General features: G+C 41.5%; 1 protein-coding gene across 2 annotated transcripts; it reads left to right on the top strand.

The window, feature by feature from the left end:
* Window positions 1–267: 267 nt before the first annotated feature.
* olfm1 (olfactomedin 1) lies at window positions 268–24,823 on the top strand. Of its 2 annotated transcripts, none has more exons than XM_005797927.3 (6): window positions 268–900; window positions 9,044–9,193; window positions 9,814–9,969; window positions 12,900–13,119; window positions 19,754–19,860; window positions 22,664–24,823. In XM_005797927.3, exons 1-6 carry the CDS (start codon window positions 835–837, stop codon window positions 23,336–23,338), a joined length of 1,374 nt encoding a protein of 457 aa, XP_005797984.1. In that variant the 5' UTR covers window positions 268–834; the 3' UTR covers window positions 23,339–24,823. The 2 variants fall into 2 exon arrangements, with proteins under 2 accessions (XP_005797984.1, XP_005797983.1); XM_005797926.2 differs by lacking the exon at window positions 268–900 and adding an exon at window positions 5,833–6,638.
* The last annotated feature ends 1,632 nt before the right edge of the window (window positions 24,824–26,455 follow it).

Raw genomic sequence — 26,455 nt, 5'->3', positions numbered from 1 at the left:
TTTAACATGACCCATGCTCCTAGCTCCACTCTGGATTTTATTCCATCCATAAACGCACAACTCATGACATTCACGGCAAAGATGAAATTTAAAAAAAAAAAATGTAAAAAATAAAAATAAAGTTCTCGTAAATAATACAGTTTCATTTAGAAATCAAATAGTCACGTCGCAATCTGATCGTCGAAAATTTTTGTCGTGGGTTTTTAATAATTCAGGCTCCTGCCTGTTTAAATCTCGCTCTCCCTGCGATGCAACTTCCGTTTTCAGCACCGCGGACAGCTCCGTCTCTCTCGGTTTTTTTTTTTTTTTCTTTCTCCCCCCCACCTCGCCGAGACCTTATACGGCAGCTTGAGGCGGGGAGGTAAACTTTTGCCAATATCCTGACTGAAGATTTGTACCCGGTTGTATGCGGAGCAGTGTGCGCGTCCTTCTGCTCCCATGTCCGTCACAGCCGCACGCCGCAGCTAGAACCAAGAGCGTCCGCCGCCCGACAAGGGGAGAGGCTCCGGAGGCAGATAAAGGCTCTCGATATGAAATGAATATGCCCGGATACGATTCCGTGAGACAGATTCGCCGTTATCTGCTGCGGGGGATTAAACTGTAATCGTGATCGTTATTTAAAGACACAAAAAAAAAAGGAGAGAGAGAGAGAGAGAAAATTGAAAGGGGAAAAAAAAAAAAGAGTCGAGTGACCCACAGCACAGAAACGGAGCCGAGAGAGGTGGTTGAAGAGGAAAAAAAAGACTGCTGAGCCAAAAGGGGGGGACGCGAAAGGAGGGAACCGATCTGCATGTGAGACCGCTGGTCCAGGCGCGCGCACACCGGAGGCAAGAGATGCAGCCCGCGAGCAAGCTCCTGACTCTGATTTTCCTCGTCTTCATGGGCACAGAACTCACCCAAGTAGGTTTGCTTTTCTTCACGCCATTTTCCCACCTGTTTGTTTATTCTTTATGTATATGTATCTAAAGGTTAAGTGGCTCTCCCTCATACAAGGAGACCCTGAGAATTAGCCCCATTTCCCCCCCCCCCCCCCCTCCACCCTCTCCTCCTTAAGCAGATTAACAGCCCGGGATTACATGGTTGTGAATGCGTTGTGCCTTCACTTATCTCCACCGCTGACACGTCGGTCCTCGTTAGCGGAAGGTCTGATTTAACATTTCCACCGTTCTGCTACCAGATGTTGCCCGCAGCTTCCTGTAAAAATAATAATAATAATAATTTTTAAAAAAGGCAATCAATTAACAATACCAATGGACTGCTGCTCCTTACAGAAATCGGAGCTAAACAATCAAGTGCAGTGTCTCAAATAAGAGGGGTGGGTGGTGGAGGGGGCCTGGGGGGATTTGAGCATGCCCACTGACCACACTGTGAGTGAAGGGAGCAATTATTCCAACAATGGGCCCAAAAAAGTGTGCGTACAAAAAAAAAAAACAACCAGTCAGACGTTGGGGTTGTTTATTAGAGACACCTGACAGGCAGTAAACATCATAAACACGAGACTGCCACGCTGGTGAGAGCGTGAGGGGAGTGGGTTTATTCATCACCAAGGCCGCTGCCTACGCCGGAGTGAAGGATTTTTATTTATTTACTTTTCTCTTATTTATTATTTAATTATGCATGCTTTAGCACAAAGTCATATTTTTCTGTGTTGAGAATCCAACTGCAACTGGTAATCGGAGAGAAAATAATATCAAATGTGGAACGAGGCACTATCAATAAATTCTGTCCCCCCCCCCCATTGGCACGCCACAAGGCACAAACTCAATAATGTGGGTGTAAAGTAGTTTGCTGCAAAAGAAAAAAACCCTGCCGGCCCTGACAACCAGTGTGTCGGAACAATATTGACAGAATGTGGCTTTGAGAGGATTGGGGAGATGGGGCAGCGGGTGTGTGTGTGGAAGGGGTAGGGTGGATTCCAACAGGTTTCATGGGAAATGCCATGAACAAGGAGGAAGTTTTTAGTCAGGGAAGCAACAGCTTGGTTTTGACATTCATGCAAGGATGTTTTATTTTTTTTGGTAGAAGTTTGGATGCTAACATTTTTGTTGGTCTGGCAGCGAGTTCTTACTGGCAAGTCAGCAAAATGCAGCTGCAGATGATGCTGATGGAAGCATGAGGGGAGGAGAGGCAAGGGGGCCACATGGATGTTTTGAAGTTTCCTGATAATCCTCGGGTGCCACAACAAAATCAAAGAAAGAGAATGGACGGGATTGTTGTCCTAAAGATAACTTTATTGAGTTTCAAAAATGCACAAAAATCTGCAAAGATTCACTTTGCCCTGTTGACAGTTCATGGCCCAACTTCTTAAACATGGCCGCCTTTTCGTCCTAACCTACTCCCAAGTTGTGCCAGTAAACAATCTATTTTGTACTGATACACTCAACAAAATTAAATGAAAACAGATTTCCCCTAGTTTGTGGCATTTTGGGGGGGGGGGCAGATTGCACAAATCATCATCTTAACACAGTATTTAGAGTTCTATGCAGGTTTTGACCAATATATACAAAGCAATTTCTATGTGTGTCTAAATCTTCCATTTTTGGTATTCCCAAACAGCCAAAAACAAAGTAAATGCCATTTTTCTCAAGCCATGTTTTAAAGTAAACTCTCATCAATGTATAAGGTTACAGTGCTTAAAAAGTCGACTAAATTTTAAAAGTAAAGAGTGAAAAAAAGCTCTAGTCTTTTTACAATTTTATACTTTTAAACTTTGTGTTGCAACCCAAAGATAGGAGGGCACCCTGGGTTATATATCCCATGTTCCTCTGTGTATCACATAATTTCTCCATTCATTTTGGTTCTTATTCTCAACTGAGCTCCTCTCTAATAGCTTTTATAAAATTGTGACACCATATAAACCAAAATAACCCTCAGCTGCTTCCTGGTTTTATACATTACTTACTGGAGTCTTATAGGTGCATTTCCTTGCAGCGGACTGTAAACCGACTAATATCAATTTAATTAATCAGTTGTGAAATGTGGGTATGAAATGTCCCACTGGCAAGTACAAAAGCAGCAGGCACCTGTTGCCACCCATTAAAGCTTGACAGTGAGTTACAGCGCAGGCACCCTCTTGAATTCATATTTGAAGAAAATATGATGCACACAGGGGTTGTCTTGGCAGGATGTGACGAATTCATAGAGGTGGATAGAAAAGCATTTTGCCTTCCTTTCTGGCGTTGCGACCAGCGGCCTGGTTCCTGTGCAGGTCAGGGCCCGCGACACACTGACAGTGTCTTTTCTTTGACGGCCTGTGAGAAAGTCGATATTCTTGCACAAGAAAAACTAAAAGACAAGATACTTTGACAAAGCTGCAGCTTTTATTGCCTCTGCTTCGTGGAAACCTTTCGGTGTAGGAGGGGAAACCAAACATCTTCCCACCCTCAACTCTGACTGAAACCAGGTAGGGAAAGATAATACAATTCTTTCTGTAAATATTAAGGACTTGCAGCTCTTACTGTTGAGCTACATCAGGAACTTTCCCACAGTTTCAGACGCAAAGTTTGAAGGAGAAGGTCTTTTCCTTGAGACATCTGGCTGTAGCAGCCAGAGACCCCCTCACTGCGTTCATCCCGCTCTCTGCTCCCTGGATTTACTTTTGGCTTTGCAGACCCCACGCTCCCTCCAAGAGGAACAGTAAGCATTCAGAGCAGCATCTGCTCCTCACCTGCACCGCCTCTTCCACCAATGGGCTTCAGGCTCACATCCTAAAGTACCTCAGCAACACATGATGGAGCAGGTGGTGACGTTGAAAGCCATCTTTTCGACGCCGTGCAACGTGGTAATCCAAGAATTAGCTCAGCTTGTAAAGCTTTTTTTTTTTTTTGCTTGTGTAGGTACAATCTGGCTTTAAAGGCTTTCTTTGGAGGAAACTAAAAAAAAAAAACAATGATACTCAGTCTGGCGTTACATGGGTTCAGAGTGGATTTCATTATGCGTGGTGTGATTGGCAGCTGATGATTATGATTCAGTACGGCCGACTGAGGCACTGGGTGGAGAGGAGGAAGGAAGCAGAAGAGGAGTAGGTGGAGGTACGATGCATTTCACAGCGCATTTGTAGGCTGAGATATGTGATGGGTTCTTTTTTTCCCACTCTTTTTAAAAAGAGCTAAAACTCTAGATTCTGAATGACATTGTGGTTGTCCTACAAGGTAAAAACAGCTGCAGCAGCACAAAGAGCCCAGACAGAAGTACTACTCTCATCAAGCTTTAATGCTCAATCTCAGAGCAGTACGAGGTCGTTGTGGAGGTGTGCTGTAAAATATGCCAGCTTGGGGTTTTTTTTGTGTGTGGTATTTATTTCCCAGCAGTTCTGTTGCTTTTACCTACAGATTTGTTCATGATGAACGCATTGTAGAAATGACTTATCAGTATTATTCTCAGGCAAACGCAGCACATAACAGTTCACTGACTGCTCTTGTTTGTTTGCATGAACCCCATGAGGATAAAAGCTCAATCAATGCTGCTGCATATCCCCCAATCTGTCTTGATAAACAGTCTGACTGACCCATCTACAAGAAGGTCAATGATTATTAATCACTCTCTGTCACCATAACTGTTGTCCTCCATGATTAAATCCTGAGGGCTTTAGCTGCATGGGCTTATCAAGAGAGAGGTACATCTATTCCTTTTGAGGTTACTTTCAGGACACAGTCCTTCGTTCCTTCCCTTTTTCTATTGCATTCTACATTCCACAAGAAGGACCAAGTTTGCTGTTGTTTTCTGAATCGGCTATAAAAAGTGGACTTTTACTTGCTGATCTATTTACAAACTACTAAAGCATACAATGTCCCCCCAAGATTAAATGCAACAGGCTAACATAACTTTTAAATTACGACTGTTTACATAACTATGAAACTTTAGGTTTCGGTTAACACCTGTACAACTGGTGCATTTTTCAACAAGTAATGAGAGAAATGGGCCCATAGGCGATCATGTACTAATACTTAATCAGAGTACATAAGACTTATAGTACATAAGGCATTTAAGTCTGATATAAAAACTACATAGCAAATAGTACACTTGTTGTCACTAAATTTGGCAATACATTGTCAGGAATCTACGCACATTAATTAACATTTATTTTCCATTTACACTTTTGTTTTTCAATACACATAAAAGCAATATCTGCTGCTGGATAAAAAACAAAAAAGTTTAACACATACAGAATGAAGTCACTGCTTAAAGCTCAAGTCAACATTAACAGATGATCTTGAAGGAGTGTTTTCAAAGTGGGATTTTTTTTTTTTTTTTTTTACCACTACCTGAATTAGTCCCAGGGGATGGGATTCAGACATTTTCTATCAGTGGTAATATTTCCCTAACTTTCCAGCCTTTGACCCACAAAACACTGGATGGGACTTGTGACCATCAGTCAGTTCTACTGATTCATATAAGTAGGGACACTATGACCGCATTTCCATCAATATAATGGTTTTCTACATATTTTTTTTTAAATCTCTTTTGACAGTCACAGCACAAATATGTACAGTACATGCAAAGGTCGGTGCAAGTCAAACCTGAAATCCCCGCCAGATTATATTTGAAATGCGCCTTTAATAAGTAATGTTAAACTTGCAACGCCAAAATCAGCTACAAGATGGCGCCAGAGTCACACGAATGAAAAGCAGATTCTCTGATTTAACCGAACGCTTCCATTTCCATCAGACAACCAACTCTCAAAGACGCTCATTCCGATGCTTTTGCAAACCGTCTTGCCTTTTGTGTTGCACTTTTTTGCGTTGGCTGTGCAGCTATACTTTTTTTTTCCAAGTTTGAAGCGAATGCTCGGGATATATTGTGCGGACAAAGAGGGAGAGAGAGAGAGAAATATGACCGCCAGGATCACAGAGTCCTCTCAGACATCACTTGTCTGACTGACCTCATTGTCGTGAAGCTTGTGACGGTCGGCTTATTGACGACTCCGCTGAGGTCCGAGATTGGCTATTACAATGAGCGGAGCCCGTACTGTGTGACATCATTGCGTCTGGCGCTGTGGAGATCTACAGCACCTCCTCTTTTCCTTTTTTTCCCCTCCCTCCTCACATCCATTTGGAGCCGCCCGTACGAGCAGTTCATCACAGAGCGCACCCAAAGCAGGAGGCGGACCCAGATAGTAAAAGGCGAACCGGAGACCAGGAGCAGCATTGTGCGGGACGGCCAGCAAAGAGGATCTATCCATCCGCTGCGTGCTTTCGGGGTTTCTTTTGTGTGTTTTTTTAAACACCCGTCGTGCACTTTTTGGGGGGATCGAGCGTTGCGGCTCTCTCGCCTCTGTCCCAGATACCCATCTGCGCGTCTGCGTCCGAGCACTCCCCGCATCCCCTATTCCTTTTGAAGATGCCCACGAAGAGCCGAGCCGAGCCGGAGACCCGGTCGGACCGCCGAGATGCTCTGGGCACCGCGACTCGCCTCCCCGGTTTCTCCACGGAGTCCGTAGAATGAAGGAGGATTAACGTCGAGTCCGAGTCGTCCGGAGCGCGAAGAAGATGACGGTGCCGTTGTTGAAGATCGGGGTCGTGCTGAGCACCATGGCGATGATCACCAACTGGATGTCGCAGACCCTCCCCTCTCTGGTGGGGCTCAATACTACCAAGCTGACGGCGGCGCAGGGAGGGTACCCAGACCGGAGCACGGGAGTAAGTTCCATTCATTGCCCCCTCAACCCCCATAAGAGGTCGGGCCGATTTTTTTTCTCCCCCATCACTTAAGGGAATGTTAATTATAGGAGAGCGCTGTTGGTTCATTCATAATTTAAAGCTGAGCTCGTGCCGTGCGCCCCGGACTAGTAAAGGATTTTGGAGAGGCATCATCGATTCCTCCTCTGGTGTTTGATGTTGCGCTGCTGCACCGAAATGGAAAGTTAGTCTTTTATTTTATTTTATTTTTTCCCTCTCACATTTGATTCTAAAAATATATGGAAATTTAAATGCTTCAAATGGAAAAAAAAAAAAAAGAGCGTGCTTTCCTCGATCCCCTCTGAAACAGCAGCGGTCTTCATCTTTCCTCTCCACAGTTGGGTGAATGGAAGAAGGAGGCGCTCAATGCCACTGCTGGATGAATCAAAATCAAGTATTTGTCATGCTGCTCTTGTCAAATATTTGGATTCTAAGCAGTGAATACAGTAACTGGCCTAGTGTAATTAATCCCATTAACAGGGGCGCCTGTAGGAAGTTTTTAAAAAGGGGGTGGCCCAATGGGTGCCGTTGATAATCCAGGGGGTAGTATGCAATTTTTTTTAAAACTGTAGGAGTTGCTTGCCTTCTGTTATGTGCGGGTTAGTGCATAAGAGGATGACAATTCAAAGGGGTGTGCAACAAAACAGTTAATGAAATAAGCATGAATGAATGCATGATTTAACTCATCAGTGTTTGGCTTCTCCTCTGCGTTTCAAGACTGCCTGGACCAGGAGAGGCAGCAGATTTCTAGAAGTGGTCGTTGCTTTTCTCCACCGCTGTACTCCTTCAACATGGTGCCTCTGCGTGGAATGATTTTCAGAAATCGTGTCAGATAGATTCTGAAAATAGATCAAAAGTAAGAATTCCCATTATTTTCCATTCGGAAGCATCAATCAGCAGCGCGTGTGTTTGACGGCCTTTTGAGTTTAACACAAATTAGGCTCTGATGCTATTATTAACTCCACCAAGGAAGCTGAAAACCATTTATTTTCTTATAGGTTATAGTCCTTAGGGGGAAAAGTAATAAAAAGCCTTATGCGTGAATCTTTAGTTGTTTTTTTTTCCTAATGCAATTAGTGAGTACTCAGTTGTAGCCTCATTCCCCTTTTGTTTTATCACCGCCTCCCTGGCTGGATTAAAAGGCAGCTGACACACAGTAGTGAATGTGTTTTTTAAAAAAGCCACTCCTTTTCTCTGATCCCAACAGCAGGACGGTAAATGGATTAGTCACGTCTCTTGTGATGGATTATAAAAAGAAAAAAAGTGACGTCATAGTTCTGGAATCGTAGAGCAGTGACCCATATATAGACTGAAGGCAGAGCAAAAAAAATGTACTGCACATTCTTTGGTGAGACATAGTTTAGATTCAAAACTACAAGAGCAACATTTTTGTCGTTTTGAGGAACTAAACTCAACAACAGTGCATCAAATTGGATGCAGTTGGTTGATGGGTTTATACACTGAAGTTCTTTTTTTTTTTTGAAGGACGTACTAAACAGGACGGTAGTGTTTGAACTGCTGATCATCGATTGGAGCTGGTCATGAAATAATAACTGCATTCTGATTTCTGGTTATTGATTGGTACCTCCATAAAAAAATAAAAAAAAACACCCACAAAAAAACATTCCTGATCATCCTACCTACAATCACAGTGTGGATGTAATGTGAACATGACACAAGGAGCAAATACAAATAAGTTAGCATTGATTCAATTAAATTTTGAATATCTTTCCTTACATGGATACAGCTAGTCCTCCTGGGGCCACCGGGGCCTCATGGTACCCTTAGTTGTCATGGAGTTGCTTCTTACCTCAGGTTGACTCGTAAGTTATGAGCGTAACCGGGGCATTCAGTTTTTAAAGTACATTGCATAACAGGGGAGAAATCATTTGTTTTCATATTGTATATACCAAAATAATACGATCAAAGTGAAACCAAACAGCATTTCTCTTGTTTAGAGGAGGTTCTTCCCCTGTTTAAAGACCAAACAGCCCTGTGGGGAGTAGGAAAAGGGCGCAGCAACTGAAAACATTTCTTGAATCCCAGCAGCAGGAGGATTTGCCTGAGCAACCCTTATAACCTCTAGGTCAGTGATGCCTTTGGACAAGTCTGCGTTTAGTTTCCATGGTAACCATGCTGACTTACCTGCCGATCAGTTTTAATGGTATAGTATTCTGATGCATCTTCAGAACGTGCGGTATTTGATGGCGAACAGGCGGTGCTTAATCATGGGCATGGTCCAGAAGTTGATGCGTATTTCACAAGACAACAAAGCTTACTGTTGTTTGTTATGATTTTTGAAAAGCTATGTTTTTCAAGCCATTTGACAACACTTTTTGATTTTTTTTGTTGTCTTTTGCTTGAAGGTGTTGCCAGCAAACCCAGAGGAGTCGTGGCAGGTGTACAGTTCCGCCCAGGACAGCGAAGGGAGGTGTGTCTGCACCGTGGTGGCGCCCCAGCAGTCCATGTGCTCGCGGGATGCTCGCACCAAACAACTGAGGCAGCTGCTGGAGAAGGTAATTGCTTGGCTAAATACCCAGCAACGGCAATCGGCGTCTCACAATGCCCAGGGTAGCCATTTTTACCTTGTTTCACGCTCACAAAGAGATGGTCCCCCAGTCACCTCCCTGAATATGGGACAAGAATAGAAATCAAGTGTCTAATGAGCTCCCTGGAAACCCAAGTCATCATGGGAGGCAGTTGAACGCTGTGCCTATGTTGCGCTGCGTGCATCCAGAGCAACATGTCTAATGATGCAACGCAGCTCAATGCCCAGCCTGGGAGCTACAACGCAAACATTGGTAAACAAGCTAATCCAAAGTAATGCAGATTAGTCGATTTACACGAGCCGACATCAACAGACTCCTCTTAGTTTAGGGAGTTCATCAAGTAGAACATTTCTGGAGACGCCAAATGTCTGAACAGTATGCCTTCTTCTCTTCTGAGGCCCCTGACTAGCTGCCTGATGTCAGAGTTTGTGAATCATCACAAAATGCGTGCCAAGCCAAAACAACATATTGGAAACCTGTTGCTTTTTCTCTACACCAGACACTCAAAGCAAACCTTTGGGGTAGAGGGAGAAAAAACAAAGATATTTTAGAAATTCAGCCTCCATTTATGTTTACCGGATCCCCAGGTCCAGAACATGACCCAGTCCATCCAGGTGCTGGACCAGCGCACCCAGAGGGACCTTCAGTACGTGGAGAAGATGGAGGTCCAGCTCCGTGGCCTAGAGACAAAATTCAAGGAGGTGGAGGAGAACCACAAGCAGAACATTGCTAAGCAATACAAGGTAAGGAGGGCCCTTCTGCAGCCATCCATCCCACCATCATACCCTCAGAGATTGCTGTGTCACTCAGTGTTAGCAGCCTAACCCATCCTATGTTGTCTGTCAGTAGAAAGAGTATAGAATCACCGCAATCATTATAGTAAATATAGTGTATATGCCTCGGTTTGTAAATGCCCGTCTCTTTTACGTAGGTGAAAAAAAAAATGCTACCAAAAAAACCTAGTGTCACCATCAAGATTTTTGATAAATCATTGTAATCATCCACTTTAAATTGCTATTGTTTCAGCATAATATTAGCTTAACAAACACACATATGCACAATTATACTAGATACAGGAACTATAAGTATCTAAAAGAATTTTCTCTTTTAAAGCAAGAGTCTCTACTTATGTCTCCTCCTAAACCTGGTGCTTGAGATCACATCTGACATGCCGTGACATTCTGGTAGCATTTGCATTAGTGCCCTTTACATCGCTGCCTTTTTGCTTCAGTTCGATGCAGCTCAAGTCGACACCTTTAAATTATTGAGCTCTCCCTGTCAATTGGCCTGAAACCAAACAGCGCTGCCGCCGTGTTTAGCTTCGCGGCTAAATTCATGACATTACAATCAATAAATGCTCATCGAAATGCATTTGGTCAAACATACCAAGGTAAGCTGAAGGAGATAAACACCTCTCAAGTCAGCTGCCTTCAAAGAAATGCTGCCAAAGGGAAGCAGTGGAAGAAATCCCATTTGACACAGCTAATTTGACAGAGCAAGATTTAGCTTCATTTTAATTGCAAAGGATTGAAAACACTTTTATTGAATGTGTTTCAATAAAATCATACCAACAAATTGAGCTGCTACTTAGTCTCATTAAAAATATAAGTTTTTACAAATGGAATAATGTATTGTTTAATATGAATATTTCTGTTCTTCTACATATAAACTGGAACAGATTAATTTTGGCATTGAATGCAATGATATTGTCTTAAAGTTTCATGTTAATCCGCTTATAAAACATATTGTCCTTACCCTTACTTAAAGACTGATATTAAACCTTAATGTATAAGTAAATTTATAGTAAGTGTGTAACAATACATTCAGCTCAAATGACAATTTGATGTGATACATATTAGTGGTTTCACAGGAATAGACAAGATTAGATTTGTCCATTTCTGGGTAATTTTACTATTTACTATTTAGTAAGTAAATTTACTCTTTTTGTTGCTTTTTCCACTCTGCGTTGTTAAGAGTGTGCGATCGTTACAGAAAAATAATTTGACTAGTCTATGTGTTGCATTATATGCATAATTAAATGTGCTCTTAATTTCTTCTAGGCTATTGTCATGAATGTACCTCAAATTGCCACATCTCCAAGCTTGCATATGTGTACTAATGCCTATTGATGCATACTTAACACATACCAAAGGTCATACTGAAAGCACTTGTAAATTATGTCTAACTAAAGTGTATCTTAAATTTTTACATTGATATCTATTTTTTAATTTATCGATGTTAATTATGAGGGCTTAATGCCACAAAAGTATTGAAAATGATTATTTTCTTGTCCTGTATAAGTCTTTAGCTATAGTTTCCCTTGCGGCTAACAGTTAATCAGTTTTTCTACAGTGTTTCTTGTTTACATTAGCGTCTTAAGTCCCTTGCTAGTAGCTTTGGCAGACAAACTCTGTCCAGGCAAAAACAAATATTCTGTTGTCAGTTTGAGATTTTGTTTCACCTGTTACTGGTTTCCTAATAATACATAGGCAAGGGATTTAGCTATGTGCACATCTATACCACATAAATAGAGTTTTGCTGCATTGAATCTAAAGTAGCTCCTGTTTTCATGCCGTCTGTCTTGCACTCCTCCAAGTGTCTCATCCCCGTCATTTAAGCATGCGAAGCACACAACCTCACGCTGCCATTTTCAGTGCATGCGCGCAATTTACTGTGACATTGTTTAAGTGCATTTTACTAAATATGTGTGTGCCTTTGTGTGTCTCTTGAGTCAGGTTAGAAAGCTCTAGCCCCTGTCAACAGTCTGTCATTTTCTTGCTTGCAGGGCTAACTTTAAGACATGTAAAGAGAGCCACAGGGAAGAAGAGGCAGGTCAATTCCAGATTCCCCCCCTGAACTGCGCCACAGTACTGAGAGTGTTTGGGCATCAAACAGTTAATTTACCCTTAGCATCATTAAGATTAAGAGACCTCCCACCCCCCTCACCCTTCTCCCAAACCAACCCACTACTGATCTATTCCTGCATGTTACTGCTGTCAACGTTTTCCATCTTAAAAGCTTTTTGCTGGCGTAAATACATTTATTATTATTATTATGATGATTATTATTATTAATTATTATTATTATTACTAATTGGTGTTAGTCACTTTTCTTTTGGCTTTTGTCTATGCATATTTGGTTAATCAGCAACTCTTTACGTAAAACTCTAGACGTAAAAATTCGAGACACTTTGTTGTGTGTGACATGTAAAGCATGTAACCCTTAATACAATGTTGCATTTTGAACGTTGATGACCAATAAAGAGCTTTCCCAATTGTTGTCCGTGTACCGAGGGCTTGCTTTTAAAAAAAAAAATAACAACAACAACAAAAAACGGCTGCTCGCCGTCCAGAGAAAGGGGGCCCGACCCCGCCCGCTCCGCTCCGTCCAAGCGGGTGGAAAGTATTCTTCGGGTTTGTTCGCTCAGAGACACACCTGCACAGACAAACTACGTAAAAGTAAAACAAACAAAGACAAGTACACCTGACGCACAAACACCGAACACGAACTCAATAAGTGAAGAAGCAGGGCAGAGTTAGAGTAGTCAGGCTCAGACAGGTGTTTTTTTTCTTCTTCTTCTTCTTTTCTTTCTTTTCTGGAAAACCAGTCTCTCTTTTTTTTCATTTCTTTGGTCGCGCTTGACACTCAACCGAGCTTATTCTAATCCTTTCAGGCCATAAAGGCGAAAATGGAGGCGCTTAGGCCGTTGATACCAGTGTTGGAGGAGTACAAAGCCGATGCCAAATTGGTATTGCAGTTTAAGGAGGAGGTCCGAAATCTGACGTCAGTTCTAAGCGAGCTACAAGAAGAGATGGGGGCCTATGACTACGAGGAGCTCCACAACAGAGTGTCAAATCTTGAGGAGAGACTGCGAGCATGCATGCAAAAATTAGGTAGGCACAGAAAGTTGTTGACACACACTTTGCTTGCATGCACACACACTGACTAAAGATGTCATAATTAGCCCAGAAATTTACTTTCAGGCATACATACATGATGATGTGGAAAGCAAGGGAATATTGTGCGTGGGTTTATTCCTTGCAACCGCCCTACCCTCAAAATACACCTGCTTTATGTGTAAAATTGTTCAAAACTTTTAAACCACCGCTTTAAAGCGGCCACCCTTACTTGTAGTATTTTGAAAGTGTTTCAAGATGAATAAATCCCCAGGATTTTTTTTTTAAGTCCTCTAAAAGGTTTTTTGGGGGGTTTCTTTCTGGATTTTGGCTGCTTTTTCCCCCCTTTTCGCTGATGTTTGTGTTGAGTCATTGTTCCTGACCAAAGCAACAGAATGTGACACATGTTCTGCATAAATGTGAAACTAGAGACGTGCAGGGCGGAAGTAGAAGTGCAGCATACCACCGGTACCTAAAAGACCCAAAACAGAAAGAATTCAATGTGAAAGTCTGAATGCTTTGGGAATCACCTTGTTGGTGCTAGAAATCCCCATTGCTAACTTTATTACCTTTGGTATTTCATAAATTTGAAGTGAAAAATGGTCTCTTAAGTAACAAAGTACAACAAATACAAAGTACCAAAGACCAAAACAAACCATTAGATGGTATTGTAGCTTACACCTGAAGTGTCTTTGACTGTCAAGTACAATGGAGGATTTGTGGGCATTTGAGCGGGCATGTTCTCAGAAACTTGTTGAACTATTCGAATATTTTTCATACAAATTTGGTGTAAGTAGGTCATCATTAGCTATGTCTAAAGAGATCGCTCTAGCGATAGGAAAACATTGGCAAATCAACACAGAAATGATTAAGCAGGCACAAAATCAACCTTTTATGACCGTCTTCATCCCAAGACTTAAATTCTTCACAAAAAAAGGCTGGAGTGAGGTAAAGACTAGAGAGCATATGAGAGGACCCTGAACTCTGCACGGTCTAAAGACAGACGGCAAAAAGGAATAGTCAAATATTCCCCTCTTTGGTCCGAGCTTGTTACGTTATGCTAGACTACACTGGATGCTGCCTTATTTACAAATCAGGGTTAAGGTATGGCTGCACACAATTTTGCCACTGGTAATTTTATTAAAATCAATTGGATTTTTCCAAACTGATTAATTGTATTTGGGTTAAAGGCTGTATTTCATTGGGCGATTATGCTGCAGAAGTGCAAATAATTGATTTTAAGGGGTTTTCACACATTCTTTCCAGCAAATGTGTATCACCTTCCTAATTTACATCATTAGAAATATTATGTGGCATCCTGCTACCAGGAGAAGCCCTCATCTCAGCCTACCTAATATGCGTTCCTCAATATGTGAAACCTGATTAGCTTCATTGCAGCAACCCCATCAGAACGGTATGATGAAGCACTTGCTGCCTCAAAGTGGCACACGAAAATATGCCTGCAAAGTCAGCTGCGCTGCTCACGTGGATCCAGTCTCATCTTCGCTTTTTAGCCCCTTCCTCAGTGTCTTCACACCTCTTGTGACAGAGGATGGTGCTAATAGATGCACACCCACATGGTGACTAAGATATATTAGAAGAGCAGAGGCACTTAGCACATCGCGGGTATATTGTGTCCCTGTTTTGAATAATTCACAGTGCAAGATGACAGAGGGGAATTTAGAAAGTGCTTGAGCCACAATGCCCTCTGTTAGCTCATTTCAGCTCGCTAACTGATTCTTCTGTCGTCTTACGTTCTGCGGTGAATCTTTAATCTTTTCGTGTCATCAAACAGATTTTAATATCAGGCGAGATTGACATAGGCAGATGCGAAACGTAGTTTTCGAATGATGATTTCATCGTCCCTCGTGGTTTACTCGTGATTAAACTAAGATTAGTCACACATTTAGTTCAAATTCATTAGCAAAACACTTTGGCCAAATGATTAATTTCAGACTTGAGGAATCAATAAACTTATTAAATAGAATATTAATGATACAAACAAAGTTCAAAAACAGACTTTGGCACCAACTAGTCCAGTAAGGGTTACAAAGTCATATTTCATGCTTTGGAACCACGGTGAGAATTATTATCCACAAATGGGAAAAAAAAAAAAAAACCTTCCAAGGACTGTCTGACCTGCCGATATTAGTCCAAGAGTGCCTCAACGACTCATCCAGAAGGTCACAGAAGGATCCAGAACAAAATCTAAACACTGTAGGCCTCACTTACCTCAGTTAAGGTCTGTGTTGTTAATTCAACAACAAGAAAGGAGAACTGGGCAAAAATGATAACCCTTGGAGCTTCTGGCTGCTTCAAAGGCTGTTTAATGCTGACTAGACACAAAGAGTATATCAATAAGACCTTTGGCAAAATACTATTTTAGTATAGTGATTTTCTATTACAATGATGTAAAAGTAACAGCATTTTAGAGAAGGAACATCATACCTTCAGGCAAACCTGGTGGTGATTTTTTAAGACTAGTTTCTTTGTTGTAATAGATCCACAAATTTTGCTTTTCAACAGAAATCCCTAAAGGAGACTATCTCACCATGAGTTAGATTTTTAGGTAAAACTTCACAGATATTACAAAATCAGGTCAATGAGCCAACAGAAAGTCCACCTCTGAGTGGCTCAAAAATGGCCTAGCCAAAGTCTGAACTTAACTATAATTGAGATGTTGAGGCAACATCTCATAAAAAGGCATAAAAAGGCTCCGATGTGGCTGAATTAAAGCAATTCTGCAAAGCAGAGCTGTCCGAAATTCATCCGCAGTGAAGTAAAAGATGGATTGCCAGTTTTTCCAAAAGACTGATGCCAGCTGTTGCCCCACCGAGTGTGACACAGTCGGATGTTAAATTTAGCGTTCATTTACTTTTTCACACAGGACACTGTACAACTTTTTATCTCTACAAGCTCACTGCATTTTGTGTTTGTCAAGTGATAATGAAATTAGTTTGACTTGAAACAGTTAAGTGTAAAAGCAAAAGGAAAAAAACAAAAAAAAAAACCTCCACAAGGAAGTGAATACTTACAGCGCTGCTGTATATTTCACACTTATTTATATCAAAAGCCACCTCCGGCCCCACGGCCTGCCGGCATGGGGCCAGGACCCTTCCAGTGTTTCCGCTCCCAGTTCGCTGAACACGCCGTTCCTCGTGTCTGCGGCCAAGCAGCTGGAAACGGGAGGAAGCCGTGACCTCTGGGACGGAACGGTGGCGTGTGCGAGATCGGAGGAGATAAAGGCGAGGTCACCCAGCGAGACGCTGGCTTAGGCAGAGCAGAGGGTGGCTCTCCTTTTCATCTTTGCATGCTTGCTAAAGCTCTCATGCATCGTGCACACAGATGCACTCCAACTCCATGCCACCGTACAGAGATTAAACTGGCCAAGGTCACTGGCCACATTTGCATATGACCAATAACAAGGGGGAAAGGGGAAAAAAACAACAGAGGCGGCCGAAATTTTTTACCTCTGAGTGATAGACAGGGAGGGCTGTAGGAGGGGTGGTAATGGAATGGAGAAAGTGAAAAAGAGCAGGAAAAGCGAATAAGAGTAAATAGAGTCTCCGCTGAGCTGTCCTTCAAGCTGTTGTGTGCCAGAGAGACTAACCGGCCCGCGGCTGTCGGGACACAATGGCCATCGATCAAGTGGACATGCCAGCTTGCTAGGCAATAATCAAATAAATAAATCTCCCGTTGCCGTGCCACCACAATGTGAATTCACACAGAGCCGCAGGCAAACGGAGGCCATGGAAACTCAGACACACTGATGGATGGAGGAGCAGGAGAGATACCTCTGCTGGCTGCTCCACGGCAGCTGATTCCACGTCTCTGTTTGGACCGTAAATAATATTAAACCGGAAAATACCCCAAAAAATCCCCCAAATTCAAAAATCTCATCAATGTATTTCAATGGGATTTTATGTCATACTGTAGACTAACTCAAGGTATGAGAAAACTCTAAAGTGGAGAACAACGGATGTGTGATTTTCAATTCTTTCTGAGAAGTGTGGTGAGGATTTGTGTCCATCTCTCCATCCCCTGTATTTTGATGCCCCTAAAGTAAATCAGGTGCAACAAATTGTCTTCAGAAGTCACCTTGATGATACAAATAAGGATGTGGTTCCTTCCTAGTTCTCCGTTTGTAGGGAAGCACAGGAAAGTAGCAAAAGAAAAGTTAAGAATTAGTTTACATGTCAGTGAGTGAAATAAGAATTTGATTCTCCAGCTTTTCATGCAAATAAGGAAGAATTTTGACACCATTCTCTTTACGGAGGCTTTCGAAATCCTCCGAGTTTCATGGCTGTTGCTCGGTAACGCAAATCTTTGGCTCACTCGTTCTATTGGGCAGAGATCTGGTGACTGAGTAGGCCTCAATGTGACCTTAAACTGCTTGTTCTTTAGCCACTCCATTATTGTCTGTGTAGATTTTTGAGAAATTAGATCAGTCTTACACACTTTGAAACGAGGCTGTAAAATAACAACGTGGAAAAAGCGTTGTGAGTACTTTGTAGATGCGCTGCATTTCCCGAGGGACTTCCAAGATTTCAATCTATTACAGCGCCTGGTGATAATAGATTGCCAAGCACATCAGGCTGAATTGTGTTGAATGCGCTGGAGAAATCAAAGAACATGATCCTCACAATGCTGCCTGCCTGCTTCGTCCAGATGACAGTGGGTTTGTACGAAGGAATCCTCAACTCCAAATTCACAGCAATGACCAAACTGCAGGAGTTCCTGAGCTTGTTTGCTTTCTCAAGCAAGAGTGATGAAATAAAATAAAATAAAACAAAATAAACAATGTTTAATCGTTGGGAAAAGTCCCATTTGCAGTTTGACACAACAAGTTCATATTCATCTAGAAACAATAATAATAATGTTTTAACGCAGGAAGAGTTCAGGAATCCATATTTGGTGGGATAACCAGGAGGTTCTCAATGGAGTTCAGTGCAGTGGGCTCTTCGTTTTTTCCAAAGCTGCAGAATAAAGTGTTCTAGAGGGAAAAAGACAAGAATGAAGGTTCACCTTCCTGCAAGGCTACGACTGGGTGGTTAAGATCAGCATATTCATGTTACCCATTTTTGCAAAGTAGAATGGGCAAACAATCAGTCTCCAAATTTGCAAAGCTTATAGGGACATCACCCACAAAACTTGCAGTTGCGGTTGGAGCGCAAAAAGGTAACTTTATAAGGATTGACTCTGAGGGTCAGTGCATTATTTACATAAAAGTTTTGAAAACCATGCATTATTTTTTCCATATTCATGCACTTTGTGTTGGACTGTTTGTCACATAAAATCGCAATGAAACACATTTGTGTGCATACCATGCTAAAAATGCTAATAAGTTCTGACTGATGGGCTGGTTGTGCTTTTGTGGCATTGGCCGCAGCTCTTGTTAGGTTTTTTGCCCCCCGTCTCCCCCACCCCACTTGGATTTGGCCTCTGATTCAGGCTAAACAAATTCAGGCCAAAAGGGGATTAGAACCTGCGCCGTATCTCCAGAAAGCAGATCCATCAGTGTTGCCCACTGCAGTATTGGTGGACTTCTAATGATAGACGCACGATTATAGAAAAGAAATAAATAAATCAATGGCCAATGTCTGAGTGCGGTCTCTAATCCCCCCCACAGTTAGAATTATGTAAGGGACTCAACCCCCCCTTAGTAGAAACTGTAGATCCAAAACGTGCGAGTATGCGTTTATCTCTCAGCTGAGGCCGAGGTGCAATTCCCACACATTCTCTCGGACATGACATATGCCGCGCACGGAGACACACCGGCGCTCCAGCACAAAGCCACGAGTCCCATTACATAAGAGGCTGGAATATGACAGCGAGAGGGGTTGCAATGTGTGTGAAGATAAGCAGAGGGAAGCACAAATTAATCCCGGGTTGTATGCCCACAAAAGGGCCGCGACATTTCACTTCGGTGAAGAACAAAAAGGGGATGATGGACTAATGGATGAAACGCTTCGCAGAGAGAGGCGAGAGAGAAAGAGAGAGGCTAATGAAACCCATAAAAGAGCAGTCGTCACAGAGTTGCACTTTAAATTAGCTTTATACTGTGGCTAACTCCCATCTTGTGATTTTTGAGAAGCCCTTCGCTATGATCTCAATTATTATTATTTTTTTCTCTTTCTGCTAAGAAATGGCTAGAAAGCCTAACGAATACAAACCTTCTAATCTCTGCCTGCGCGTATTAGATAGAGAGGATTAGTCTGAACTCAGTCAGGAGGGATGCAAGACCGGCGTTATTTTTGTCAAATTTAGATTAACACCTCAATCAACGCTAATTAGCGCCATGACGCCTGGTGGTTCACACCAGAGGAAAAGTACAGAGAGCCTCTCCCTTTCCTGATTTTTTTTTTTTCCCTGTTTGTTTCATTCCTTCACTTCTTCACACATTCCCATTCTGAGGGTAAAACAGGCATTAGCATATGTGAGCAGAATAATAAGCTCTTCTTGTAGAGTACATCATGCATGGGGAAAGGCTGTAAGATACCAATGAGCTGGAGTGGAACTCCCAACTTCGTCCTTATTACAAAATAATATTTTCCCACAAAGCTTGACCTAGCTGAAGTGGGAGGGGAGTGGCATTGCTGCAGATGTTCCCATTTTACTTCTTTACTTGCAGCCTGCGGCAAACTGACAGGCATCAGTGATCCAATCACCATCAAGACGTCTGGATCCAGGTTTGGCTCCTGGATGACGGATCCGCTGGCGCCTGAAGGAGATACCCGGGTAGGTGCAGCACACAGTAACACAGCTGGGTTTTAAATGCGACCTTATGACAATGTCTAGTCTGGTTGTTGAAAAAGAATTGGACATTTAAAGCTTTTGGTGCTCTGCATCCCTTGGGGAAGTCGAACAGTGGAGCTGGAAACAGGTTGGGTAACCAGTTGGGTAAGATATATCTGCCATAAAAAACAGTTGATGGAAAACTTTTCCTATTTTACCACTTCTGTTCTTTATTTATTTATTTATTTTTAGATCATTTCTATTTGATAATTGGCAGAAGAGATTATATTGTAGAATGTTTTTTTTTTTAGTTTCATTAGTTCAGACATGGCTGCACAGTGGCGCAGTTGGTAGCACTGTTGCCTTGCAGCAAGAAGGTCCTGGGTTCAATTCCCGGCCGGGGTCTTTCTGCATGGAGTTTGCATGTTCTCCCTGTGCATGCATGGGTTCTCTCCGGGTGCTCCAGCTAATTGGTTAATTGGTCTCTCTAAATTCTCCCTAGGTGTGAGTGTGAGTGTGCATGGTTGTTTGTCCTGTATGTCTCTGTGTTGCCCTGCGACAGACTGGCGACCTGTCCAGGGTGAACCCCGCCTCTCGCCCGGGACGTAGCTAGAGATAGACACCAGCACCCCTCCCCATTAGGGACAAAGGGTGAACAGAAAATGGATGGATGGATAGTTCAGACATGCTAAGATTGCATGTCTGAACTTAGGTATCAGTTTGGGAAAACCTAGAAGACGATGTCATGGCTTTGGGCATTGTTGAAAAACTTATTTCCACAAATTTGAGTCAATTGGAGTTAGTGTCAGCAGTAACAGCTCAATTAGGTCACTGTTTCTTAATGAAACTTAGTTTCTTGAAAATATTGAAATTAGAAATCAGAAATGACCCTCTAAGGGAAACGTTTTGATTTACTCACTCTGAAAAACTGGACATGGAGAAAATCGTAAAGAGACCAAAACATTTTCTGCCCAGTTTAATTATTTCCATACTATTCTGGAAATAACAAAAAATCTAAATTTAAACTTTGTCAAACTTTGTTAGGACTGTGTGGTAATCTTATTTATTTCCGGAATATCAGGAAAGCACATGAGCAAAACTTTTAACTTAAGTCATGCACAGTTTTTGCAGTCTTTCCAAGTTGGCAAAGATTGCAATTTGGATTTTAATAGTGAATAAAATAACAGTAATTTTGATAGACGTAAAAATGTTGACCATCTGTCTTTTGTGACCGGATCTACAGCTGATATTTTCTTCGTAGAGGGAAAAACAAAGTTCGCTTCTTTTTCCCAGCAGCTGTGCAGTACACAGGTACAGCTGCTCCAAAAGCTGTTCAACAGCTGGCCACTCTAACATTTCTTTGGCATCTTAATAAAAGGACCTTAAAGCACAGGGACAGTTTGATTAGAAATTTTTAGAACTTTGCTAATCAAAGTTTATCATATTCTTGGGACATCTTATTATTAATGGTAATGGCCCATGCAAAACTGATTCTTTTTGGCTTTTTTTGTTTAAAATCCAAAGTGTTATAAAGGTGGGCATTTGTGACATTGCATGTACAAACCAAGAAAGAAGTTCCTACTTTAAAACATACATATTTAAGCTGCAAATAGCATCTACCCACAAGGCTAAACCAAATAGCGTTATAGATTTATTGTCATATGAGACAAAGATTAGTTTATCCGGTCACACTGACAAGAACGCTTGAGGAAGATAATTTTTTAGTGTGAAAAACTCTCTCCCCAAAGCTTCAATCCTTTTTTTTCAGCTTCAGTCCTACTGAAAATATGCAGTCTGAGTTTAAAAGCCAGGTCTGTGCAAAGAAACCAACTAAATTAACCAAACTCTATCAGACCCTGCCATGAAGAGCTGTCTAATATACAGCCAATATCATACGACTGCCTTGTTGATGGCTGCAAACCTGTGGTCATTAAACTTGTATGTTGGAAAAACAAAAGGCTAAATTCCCACAGTGAATATGGCATTCGTGATTAAGACGAGTGTACGCAAAATTACAGGAACATCTGTTACTCATATAATTATGATGCACTACAAAGAAAACGTTTGTAAGATTTTAACAGGGACGTCGGGCCTTGAAGAGGATGGAGCTCGATAACAGATAATACATTTTTTAATTATAGCACCTTCCTTTAGAAAGCTGTTTCAAAAATAACACATTCCATACAGCCTATGAGGCAATTTAACATCAGAGTGAAGAAAAATGCTAAGAATTCAGTTGAAGTGTAAAAAGGGAGCTTCGTAAAGACTAAAAATTGTCGATTTTGATCAAAACACACCAAAAGGCGAAATGGCACAACAGTGTTTACTTGGCAGAAGTGGACAGTCTCACTCGACCTCTTTTTCTACTCCAGTGTGTTTTATCCCGTTCCAAGGAGACCTGCTCCCTGCATGTGACTGGCATTCACGAATCAGTCACAGCAGCAGGGGGAACCAGGTGGTGAAAGAGCCTTAGCCATATTGCTTCCGCAGAGACTGAGAAGGTATTAGTGGCTCTGGAATGGCGACCACAAAAGGAGCCAACAGGAAACAGGGTAAAAAGCAGCTGAATCAAGATGGCATTATCCTGGCAGGCTCTGTCAGCTATCATCCTGAAGATGACATCATTGTTTTCTTAAATGATTGTTATTAAAAGTGTTGTCGGCTCCAATGAAAATAAATCCCTAGAAATTGCTAACTTGATGCTTGTTCATTATGACACTTAGTTTTGACTGCGAGGCAAATTTAACACTGTGGAATTATAAGATGCAGAAATCTGAAGAATTCTTTTTCTTTTTATTCTGCTTAGGTTTGGTACATGGACGGCTACCATAACAACCGCTTTGTTCGGGAGTACAAGTCCATGCACGACTTCATGACGTCGGACAACTTCACGTCCCACCGGCTGCCGCACCCGTGGTCGGGGACGGGCCAGGTCGTCTACAACGGCTCCATCTACTTCAACAAGTTCCAGAGCCACGTCATCATCAAGTTCGACTTCCGCACCTCCTCCATCAGCAAGTCCCGGCAGCTGGACTACGCCGGCTTCAACAACGCGTACCACTACGCCTGGGGAGGCCACTCGGACATCGACTTGATGGTCGACGAGGGGGGCCTGTGGGCCGTCTACGCCACCAACCAGAACGCCGGCAACATCGTCATCAGCAAGCTGAACCCCAACACGCTGCAGATCATCAAGAGCTGGACCACCAACCACCCCAAGCGGAGCGCCGGCGAGTCGTTCATGATCTGCGGCACGCTCTACGTTACAAACGGATACTCGGGAGGAACCAAGGTTTATTACGCGTACTCCACCAACTCCTCGACTTACGAGTACATTGACATTCCCTTGCAGAACAAGTACTCGCATATCTCCATGCTGGACTACAATCCTCATGACCGTGCCCTCTATGCTTGGAACAATGGCCACCAGGTGCTCTACAACGTGACACTGTTTCACGTCATCCGCTCAGAGGAACTGTAACAGAGGAGGATTCAGTAAGGATAGATAAACATTGTCCTTGGGAAGAAGAGAAAAGAAAAAACAAACTCATTCTATTCAATCTCTGACAGAAGAGACCGTATAGAGAACATCTTGTTGAAACAAAGAACTTGTGAAGGACTGCATTATCCGTGAATGCAAAATGCATTGAATGTGTACATGAACACAAATCTATCATTGAAGTGTTTCATTCCAAAATTAGATGTTACTACTGGAGAAATACTGCAATATTATTTATCTAAAAAAAAAAAAAGAAAGAAAGATAATTGAAAGGAATATTAAGGTTTTGTAAATAAATGTCTCAAGATGACTTTTTGATTTTAATTCTGTGTTTTATTTTGATAGCTGCCTTTAATAGTGATATATTAGAGGCATTTTTATTTTGGAATGAAACTCTTTGATCATTTGTTGTCTAGAAAAAAGATGATTGTAAAAATAGAAAATATATTAGACTCAAAATAGTAAGAACAGATGCCAATAAAAGAAAATACCACGCCTTTTTTTTAATATAAGCAGATATCAACCTAAGGTCATTCCTGTGGCTCCTCAGAGATGAACTTTTCTGTGGTCAACAGGAGAAGGTCAGGGGTCAGGGGGGGGTCCTGGAACAACGACTGTTGGCTACAAACTGTAGGATCCTCACCCTGCCCAAGATCCCACGGATAACAGTGGAATGTCAGTCCAGTCAGAGGACTGGATATCCAAGAGGAAGCGGGTCTGTCATATAATTTTTATCAAAGTACAGTAGCAAATCTAAAGTCCGTAGAGAAACAATAACATCTACTAAAAGACCTGAAGGCACTGACTGTTGATCGCGCTGTTTTTTTGATCTGATTTTTCCGTATCAGTGATTATGTGTTGAAACGGATTTCTTTGCATGATTGTTTTCTATAACTCCAGTCTGCTCCTGCTGAATGTCCTTTGCTGTACGATACTACGAATTTACGCGAAAGGGAGTTGGAAGAAGGCGAAACACAATTCAAAGATTTAGCTAATTTTTTTTTTTTTTTTTTAGTTGTCCCCCGGCTTCTCCCTATGTAACGTCTGCTTCTTTTGCTTCTGTTTCTTTGCCTCCATTTTAAATGTTCATGTACTATTCAGCCGCTGGTATCCTTGTATTTATTTTATTAAACTGTCGGAGGAATCTAGCTAGCTCACTAATCAACGAAGTAAAAAAAAAAAAAAAAAATAGAATTTCTGACGTGATGCATTGTTGGTAAGGGAACCTGGTTCGCTTATCCTCATTTCACATGAGCCTGAAGTGGTCAGAGGTTTACATTAAAAGAATAATCCCATCTCATAGCCTGTATCCCCCCAGCCCCCACTGCGAGTGGAGCGTGTTTGTTAAATGTACGTATACCCTTGCTAAAAACAAAGCTTTTCACCCTTTTTGCGCTTTGCTGGACAATGTATTGTATCTGAAATGAGATGGTCTATGAATCGTGTCAATAAAACAGAGAAATCTGATTCTCGGGTTGTTGTTTTTAAAAGTTACGGGCATCTTTTAGATGGCGTGTTTGGTTTAAATGGAGGTTCAAGCTCACATCAAATAGTGAAAACATCTTTTATTGCAATATTCTTTGAGGAGCATCCTAGAGAGTCATAAATAGTGCAAAATACTGAGTGTGTGTACAGCAGAAAATGCTAAATTCACTTTTTGAAGCGAGTGTGAAGAAAATGAAGGTCTCAACAATTACACATTGTTTCTGCTGGCTGTGGTAAAGCAAGATATTGTCATATACTGAATACTTCACCTTCACATGCTGGAACAGAGCAATCATCTGTTTCAAGATCATTAAGTTACTACATTTGTTAGATCTTTTTTGTCTAAAAACATTCCAACTTTAATCTGATTAGAGTTAATTTTTCTTTTACTAGCCAGAACTTCCTGTTGCAGATGATTGGAAAACAATGCAGTAAAAAATGTTTTGTGATAAAAATTTGAAAATGATATGCTAATTGGAAAAGGATTACTTGAAAAGTATCTGCGAGTGTCGTTTGCGCCAAAACTATGTTGTTTTATGACCAAAGAAATGCACCAAATAGCAAAAGTTGCAGTCAAAATTGTAGTCATATTATTGCAGTTGTACTATATTTGAGTTTGTCCCTAAAAATGGGTCAGATCATTACCTCCAGATATTTAGAAAATATCAACAAATCACAATATGATAATGGTTAGCTATAAAAAAAATTGTTTTCACATATTTATAACCAAACTAACAACCAGTTGCTACAATCTTATTATTAAATCGTAAGTAGAGATGATGCCCACCAAGAACTGATGGCTTGACGTAGGGAAGACATCTGTGTGAAAATAAAGATGTCATCTGCGTATAGAAATAACTTCCCTGAGCAAATGGTGTGTTTTTTGTACTCAGAACTTGCAGTTCATAGGTTGTCAGCCCAGCCATTGGGCCGACTGATAATAGTTAGCACCAAAGCAAACAGCAACTGATTTCAACATCCAACTGTAGCGTTCTTAATTTGGACATTTCACAAGCAGAATCTCTGCTTGCGGCTGATAAAATCGGATTGCGGAATGAGACGTTTTTCAAACCTTAATATTTTTACAAATTGTTTCAATTAGTTATTAGTGAAAATTCAAATGCTTTTAAGCAGCATTGGCAATCTGAACACTGCGTGGTAGTTATCAGCAACTAACTTGATGTCAAGGAACTTGAAATGATGGATGGTTAGAGGCAGAAAATGAATATGGACGAGAGGGTTTGTAGAGTTCAGTCAAGGAGATGAGTTCCAATAGCGTAACAAGAAAAGGAAAACTGCCAAACAGTTCAGCCAATTGTTATCTAAAGAGCACTGGACTCCCTCCTGAATTTAAAAAATGTTTGTTCGATTAGTCATCAGATTAGTCACATTTTGAATTTCTTAAGACGTTCTAAATTTAGTCTGCAGTTCATTCTGAACCTGAGGTATCGTCTCCCTGCCTCTGTGCATTGTCCGTTTATTTTACTTAAGAATACGGAAATAATATCCCTGACCCAGGGAGGGTTGTAGTCTTAAAAGGAACATGTTTTCTGTCTCTTTAAATTTGATATTAAACACTTCTTATACGTATGTTTTGTAGTGATCTACCACAAA

This window comes from Xiphophorus maculatus, chromosome 8 (genome assembly GCF_002775205.1).
Source record: "Xiphophorus maculatus strain JP 163 A chromosome 8, X_maculatus-5.0-male, whole genome shotgun sequence".
Taxonomy (NCBI): Eukaryota; Metazoa; Chordata; class Actinopteri; order Cyprinodontiformes; family Poeciliidae; genus Xiphophorus; species Xiphophorus maculatus.
The sequence above is the reverse complement of the archived record's forward strand: the minus strand, read 5'-3'. Positions and strand labels throughout refer to the sequence as shown.

What these genes read in the sequence shown, in the direction of transcription:
- olfm1 (XM_005797926.2), top strand. Translation starts at nt 6,489, where the DNA reads ATGACGGTGCCGTTGTTGAAGATCGGGGTCGTGCTGAGCACCATGGCG. An exon ending in AGCATGCATGCAAAAATTAG is followed by an intron (nt 13,120 to 19,753) that starts GTAGGCACAGAA and finishes CTTTACTTGCAG; the next exon opens with CCTGCGGCAAACTGACAGGC. An exon ending in CGCCTGAAGGAGATACCCGG is followed by an intron (nt 19,861 to 22,663) that starts GTAGGTGCAGCA and finishes TATTCTGCTTAG; the next exon opens with GTTTGGTACATGGACGGCTA.